The 7,529-nt window shown below is 41.8% G+C and overlaps 1 protein-coding gene across 1 annotated transcript in view; it reads right to left on the bottom strand.

The window, feature by feature from the left end:
• Positions 1 to 260: 260 nt before the first annotated feature.
• Slc16a10 (solute carrier family 16 member 10) overlaps positions 261 to 7,529 on the bottom strand; it is a 109,821-nt gene continuing 102,552 nt past the window's right edge. The window contains exon 6 of the mRNA XM_055615978.1: positions 261 to 4,928. Within this exon, the coding sequence (XP_055471953.1) occupies positions 4,696 to 4,928 (233 nt within the window). The 3' untranslated portion in view covers positions 261 to 4,695. The remainder of the gene's footprint in view (positions 4,929 to 7,529) is intronic.

The following is a 7,529-nucleotide window of genomic DNA, read 5'->3' as shown; positions in this document are numbered from 1 at the left end:
TAAAAAGAACTGCCTGGACTGGGTGCAACCAATAATGGAGGGCCTGCTTAGCATGGGAAGGCCCTGGGCGTACTCCTCAGCACATAACGCTTTGAACTTTTAGACCATGTCAAGGCATCCCCCTTCCCCGAGCAATGGCAATATCCAAACATGCTGGGAAAGCACACCATAAAACACATACACTTTACTTTTCTTCAACACAGACTGTTCATTTCAGTCATTCCCCAGCCCCACAATTCCATAAATACAACCACAAGGTCTTACAGAAACTTGCTAAAAAATTTTATTGCATTTACTGAGAATATCACATTTCCCCACAGTAAAAGGACTGTATTCTCCAAATTACAAAGCACTCTTCATTTAAAAGGTTTTGGTTATCTAATTATTAAATATAGAAATCACATTTTAAAAAATCAATTATAAATTATTTTAAAAGAAACAATTTCTCAAAACTAGGAAAATACCACGCTGGTCAAACCCAGCATGACCCTGTCACACAGTCAGCTATATTCATACACCTACAGGGTAAGCTGGTACCCTCTGTAGAAGAGGGAGAGGGAGGGACAAGGGCTCACACATGGAGCACTAGGTACATTTGGAATATTAGGTTGGCTAAGAGAGTTTGAACTTTCAAAACATAAAATAATTAAAAATCTTCAGATAAACATTATGATAGGCAGACGAGAAGAATGCCAGATGCCAAAAGATACTTAAAACACCCAAGCTTAATACTGCGAAGTTCAGTCTGTTGCAGCTGTGACTTTTGAGTTAGAATGCACAGGTGGGAGGAGCTGATGAAAGGCAAAGGTATTCGGTGCAGTGCCATCATTTGACTCCCCTGAGGAATCGCTCCCTAGACGCTGTTGTTGGAGGAACTATGTGACATAATGAGTAAGGCCCCAGTACTCACAACCCATGATCCTGAACACTGAGCCCGGCCTGCCCAGCTGGGAGCGCCTGGTCCTAATAGTCACAAAGGCAACTGCGGCCTTGAGTTATTTTCTCATTCCTATGAAACAGTTGAGGCAAAGTCTGTGAAAGAAAGCAGGACTAAGCTAAACCCCACGACCCCCAGTTATCCGAATCCTGCATACAGAAGCACGAGAACTGGGACCTGCATGCACTTCTGGGTGGGGAGCAAGCAACTTATTATCCAAATTTTAAGAACAATGACTCCAAAAACTGGCTTTAGCTGTAAAACAGTTACATAGCTCAGATGTTCAAAATACCCCCTTGGTCAAATCCAATTAAAATCTGCTCTATGTCCCCCTCCTTTTCAGTTTTACTTCTTAAAGTGAGTCAGGCTTTGGGTGTGCTGGGCAAGCACCTTACCTGGGCTAGACCCTCAACCCACGAGTAAGCTTAAACAGCTTGCTCTTCGCTAAAATCACCAAGAAAGGACTTTCTTTAAAGTTATTCTCTTGGGAGGCCATGTTCAGTACCAAGGCTAAATTTGGTGATCATCTTCTTGTAAATGAAACTTAGATCATTAAGTGTTAAGAAAAATCAGTAATAGCTGATTTTGGGGGAAAATTTTCTCAGATGTCTGCACAAGACAGGTGTGAGGTTTTGTTGGTTACACATGTTTTCCGCTGTCACGTGTATTTAAAACCAAACAAACAAACAAACCTGGGGGCTGGAGAGGTGGCTCAGTAGTTACAGTGCTCGTGCAGAAGACCCGAGTTCTGTTCCCGGTGCTCCCAGCGTGGCTCACAACCTCCCGTAACTCCAGACAGACATGCTACCCTCTCCCGGCTCTGCAAGCACTGTTTGCACCTGTGCATGCACAGCCATGCGGGCAGTACCCACACAGCAAAAGATACATTTTTAATTGAAGGTACTTTGAAGGGCACATGAAGTTTTAGAGCGACCTTGATCTAATTTTTAGTAGAGGCACCAGCACTGTGAGGGGTCCAAAATATAACACTATTAATAACAAATCCTGGATCCTTAGGACAGTTTTGTGGGTGTAGACTGTATTGTGAAAGTCACTTTCACCCACTAGGAAAGATCTTGGTAGAGGCACGTATGTGCTCACACAATCTAAAACACTTAACAGGGGCCTTGAGAGACGGCTCAGCACTTAAGAGTGCTTACAGCAGCTAGGTGTGGGGGCACACACCTTAAATCCCAGCTCAAGAAAGGCAGAGGCAAATACATATCTTGAGCTAGAGGCCAGTCTGGTCTACACAGTGATTTCTAGGCCAGCCAAGGATGTGTAGGGAGACCTTGTCTCCACAGGGAGAAAGAGCATTTACTAGTCCACCAGAGAACTGCAGTTCAGGTCCTAGCACCCACATCAAGCTACTCACAAATGCTACTCTTGAACGAGGTTCTAAACTTCACATCAATAAACCTCACCCTGATGTTTAATAATGGCAGGTTTAATTATCTTAGCTGTATGTTTTTGATACCTTTTCAATGTTTCTTTTTACGTATGTGTGCATGTGCCTGAGTGTGTGTATGTGTGCCACATTCGTGCAGGAGCTCAGAAGAGGGTATTAGATCTCCGGGAACTGGTGTTACAGGCAGTTGTGAGCCACCGTGTAATTTGCTGGAAACTGAACTCAGGTCCTCTCTAGGAACAGCAAAATGCTCTTAGCTGCGGAGCCAACTCTCTAGTGCCTTAGTTTTTGAAAGCACTGTCAATGATGCCAGGTAACTGAGGAGAAGTAAGTGAAAGGCTTGATAATAAATTATATCAGCATGCTAAATCCCAGCACTTGGGAGGCTGAGGCTGGCAGGTCTTTGTAAGCTCAAAGTCAGCCTGGTCTACACAGTGAGCTCCAGGCCAGCCTGGGCTACTTAGTGAACTGTGTGTATAGCACAGTAAGCTTGTATCTTCAAAATCAAAATCGCTGCCACACTCAGCAGCACACCCCTGACACAGGTCTAAAGCCACAGGACAGAGCTGAAGGCAAGTCAGATCTACTAATACTCCCTCACAATAAATAAATAATAAATAAATTACAATCACTCAGAACTCATTAAAACAAATGTATACCTCGTATTTAGGCTGTGAACTCTCCCAAGATGTTAGGTAAGGAAGCTGTTACTGAGAGGAAAAGCTTCCAGCTGTCAACTGACAGCCCCACTTGTCTACAGCACTCTCTCCTCCTGGCCAACAAGAACAAGTCTCTAAACTCTCCAGGCAGCCCCACCCCTCCATCAGTGCAGAGAGGGAGGACTATCTTCTAAAAACAGAAGGGGGAAAGCCAAGTAGTAAAATCACAAAATTAAGTTTCACCTCCCAGATAACTTAGCAACAGAAGGATCCTGGAGGTGCTTAGGAAAAGATAATATTCTTTTCACATGAGCAAGCAAGCTACATTCAACTATGATTTAATATTCACATAGGCTAATATTTAAGGATACCTGGCATTTTAACTTTTAAAGGTCTACAATATAATTTCAAAGATGTGTTCCTGTTTTTATAAGTGAGTAATGGGTCATGGCCCAACTTTGGTTTTAATTTTTGGTCCTCAAAGCTAATCACTTGCCTTCTACAGTCTGGACATAAGTGGGGGAAATGGTGGGAGTTAATAAGAAACACATGGCAAATAAATATCACATTAATTTTCCAGTCAAAGAAGGTGTATATACGATATGTGCCGGAAGATTCTATCTCTTGGTTACAATGGAGTCTTCTGAGTTTGTGTAAACAAACTCCACGACATCCAGATAATGGAAGCAACTGCCATCAGGTTCCTCCATACATCCCTGTCACTGGCAAAAGACTGCAACACAAATGCCAATTTTTGCTAAAATTTTTTGGAAAATTTAGGAATTGTTTTTTGTATAAGTATATATGACATTTTAAAATCATTAATCCCATAAGTCAGTTCAAGAAATTCTTTCTATCAGACATTTCTCAAATGGATAGAACAGTTCTGCACCACCTCTGATCTGTATCCATTCTACCAACTGGAAAGACATGTAAATACAGTGTTGATAAATCCAGAAGTCAGAAAAGCTCCACGTTAAAATTGCCAGGATATCTTTTATACTTTCTATTTTACGTTATTTTTTTATACAAAATCAGAAATTCAGGGTGTTTCTGGCTACTGGAGTAAAACATGCTACAAACCAAAGGGAACAAGGGTTAGTGGTTGCTGCCTTCACGTCAGAGGACTCTCTTCATCTGTTGTTTCCACTGTATGTATTGGCATCTGCTCGCAGGAGGTCCCTGGACGATGGAGCATGCCAGAGTGTCCTAATTTCTTAGCTTAAATCACTTAACAGACTTGAGGTTTAGGTTGGCCTCTCATTATCTAGGATCCAGGCTTAAATTTTGCACGAAGTTCAAAACTGCAGAAGAAAGTAAAACACTGGAACTAAAGACGAAAGCAACCGACAAAACGCTTCTGGTGTGAGTCACGCTGCTGCCCAGCCAGCTCGGCTCCAGGCACACTGCAGCTAACAGCATTCGAGGCTCCCGAGGCTTCTCCTTACTGAGATAGCTTCGAAAGCGTGTGCTTGACTCTCAGACATGTTTGCCTGTCTCTTCCCTCAGATCCCTGAAATTATCAAAGCTATTTGGGGGAGAGAAAACGGTTCATGTAGTAATAAAGGTTATATTTCCCATTTGTGCTATTTCGAGGATGATTAAAAAAATAAGAAATCTGCAATTCATATAAAAGGAAAACTGGCTTAAAATTCAAAATCAAATCCAGTCAAGTGGAGGTATGTATGGCATTAAATAATAGAGTCAGATTCTTTTTTGAAGATTCCAGATGAGCCTGTCAGTAGAGAGTTATGGTTCGCCAACATTTTCTCCATCTTCTCCCCTCCGGTGGTCTTAGTGATGTCTCTTTGCTTCTTACTATGAATCCACGGGATTAAGCACAGCACAAGCCCTCCAAGGAAGGGAGGGATTCCGGCAAGGTAAAAGGCCATATTGTAGTAGCCCAGCTTGTCACGAAGTAGCCCTGGAAATGGAGACAGCAGCTGTCACAAAGAGAGAACAAGCCTGGCTCCCAGTTCGATCACAGTGACAGCAGGCCCAGCTCAGATAACAGATTAGAAATGTAAACCTTTTTGATATGAGGAAGAAAAAAAAAATCACTTATTTTAAATTTTATCACACAATGCCAGTCGTACCAAAATAACACTTGTGGAAAATATTTGCAGCTTGGTTTTGGCATTCTCAAGTCTGTCAGAGGCCACCTGGGATATTCAAATACATGGTGTAATGGCCCTTGTCTCAGCAGAAGGTGGACAGCGCATGCAGAACAAAGTTCTCCAAAATATCCACACCTCAAGTTGATCTTATTTGACTTTAACAAGAAACTACCTTAAATCGTAATACAAAACATGAAAAGCTGTAAATCCAAGAGTCGGGATTTAAAAAAAGAAAGAAGGAAAGAAAGACTCTTAATTTTTTTTAAAAATATGTATGGGTGTTTGAATGTACCCCCAATTCCTGCCTGGTGTCCCAGGTGGCATCTGGAGTTAGAGGTAGCTGTCCACCATGTGGTTTCTGGGGAAAGTGGCCAGTGTTCTTATCTACTCTCTAGTCCAAAAGAGAAAGATACTAAGGCTTGCCTGTCCTCAAGAAGAAAATACATCAGTGTGTGTTTGGCCAGGTCTGGCAGCATATGACTTTAATCCCAGAACTTAGAAGGCAGAAGCAGATGGACCTCTGAGTTTGAATCCAGCCTAGACTTTACAGCGAGTTCAGGCTACATGGAGGACCTGTCTCAAAACAAAAACAAAACGAAAAACCAGAAAGCCCTAAAGTATGTGTTTGCCGTTTGATGGATTCTTATGCTTTGTTTCTAAAAAGTGCTATTTTACTTCTAAATTTCCTGAAAAATCCAGCACTCCAGCTTGTACTTTTTCTGCACAGCCTCAAGTTACCTAGAACCTCCAGGGAACATGCTAAACTGGACATCTAGGCCACTTCATTCGATGCACAGCTAACGGTCTACCCTGTGGTGCATCAACATCCGTGTATAGAGAGGGAGCTGCGCAGTCACCCTGAATCCAGGCATAAAATGCACAGCATCTCTAAGATATGCAATAGTCCTGTCTTCAGAATCCAAGTGCCTTGCACGCAACCAGCCTTGCATCCCGTGGATACTAATAAACAGGCGCTATTATAAATAATGACCCCGAACCACTGAGGGTGTCGGGGGAGGGGAGTAATTCTCCCGTCAGTCGCTGTGTGATCTCCCTAGCCCACACCCTTTACTCTTGGTCGGGGAGCAGTTACTATTCCTACTAACACAACGATGTTCCCACTATTATGCTTTTACCACTGTCTGTGGATCTGAAATCCGCCAAACTCAGCTAAGTGATCAATGTATTACTTGAGGAAAAAGGAAGGAACAGAGGCTTCCCCTCCAGCAATTGTCACCCTCAGATGTTAAACTCTATGTCATCTGCTCAGTAATAGCCCTGCCTCCTTGATTCTGGGTCAGTAATGTGGTTGCAGATATAAGAATGAATGAAGTTGACTATCACTGAGCCCCTTCTATTAGGCAAGATGGCTGTACACAATTGAAACTTTATCCTAATTGTACTGAACACTTATCTAATTCACACTGATACTCAAGTAAAACATCACATCATTGTTTGGAAGATTTCTAAAGGTAGAATTCCTTTAAGTCAGCTACTTAAAAGGCAACAATACAGTGGCACTTAGTAAATTCACAATGTCCCGAGGCTATTCTGGCTATAACTACTTCTGAAATATTTTCATGCAAAAAACAAAAACAAACTACATTTCTACTAAGTAGCCACTCTCCAATCCTTCCCTCCAGTCGCTGGCAACTACTAATCTGTTTTCTGTCTCTATGGAGATGTCAGATTTTTTATATGAATGGAATCATACAATAATGGCCTTTTTATAGTTGGCTTTGCTCACGTAGCATAATGTTTGTGATGCTAGCTCGCCTGGTAGCAAGCATCAGTGTCCCTACCTCATTCCTTTTATGGCTGGATAATACTTACCCCTATCCATTTTATGGATGATATATTTTGGGTTTTGTTTACTTTTGGCTATGGACTGATTGGAGTCAAGTCTTAATATATATAGCCCCAGCTCTCTTGGGACTCACTATGTAGGCCAGGCTGGTCTTGAACATGCCTCGGCTTCCTGAATGTTGAGATTACAGGTATGTGCCACGATGTCCAGTCTGGACATTATTTTTATATTCAAGCTCTGATGGAAAACCAAGTTCTCTCCACTACATGTAATTTTCCTCAATCATTTCTCAAGGGGTATGCTTTCTTATGTAAAAGTAATATATATTTAGAAATCTATCATAATTTTCATTTTATGGTTCTATTTGTCTAACATAGTGTACTAACAAAACTTAAAAAAAAAAAAAGTAGGGGCTAAATCCATAGCTCAGTAGAAGAGTATGTATTTAGTATACCCCATGCCCAAGCTCAATGTCTAGCACTCCCCAACAAGTAATATTTTGTAGGGAATAGTGGCAAATGCTTGCTTAATATGTATAAGGCCCTGGGCTTAAAACACACACACACACACACACACACACACACACACACACACACACACA

The sequence above is a fragment of the Psammomys obesus genome, unplaced genomic scaffold, assembly GCF_907164565.1.
Source record: "Psammomys obesus unplaced genomic scaffold, mPsaObe1.curated_primary_1811, whole genome shotgun sequence".
Taxonomy (NCBI): domain Eukaryota; kingdom Metazoa; phylum Chordata; class Mammalia; order Rodentia; family Muridae; genus Psammomys; species Psammomys obesus.
This window is presented reverse-complemented; position numbering and strand designations above follow the sequence as displayed.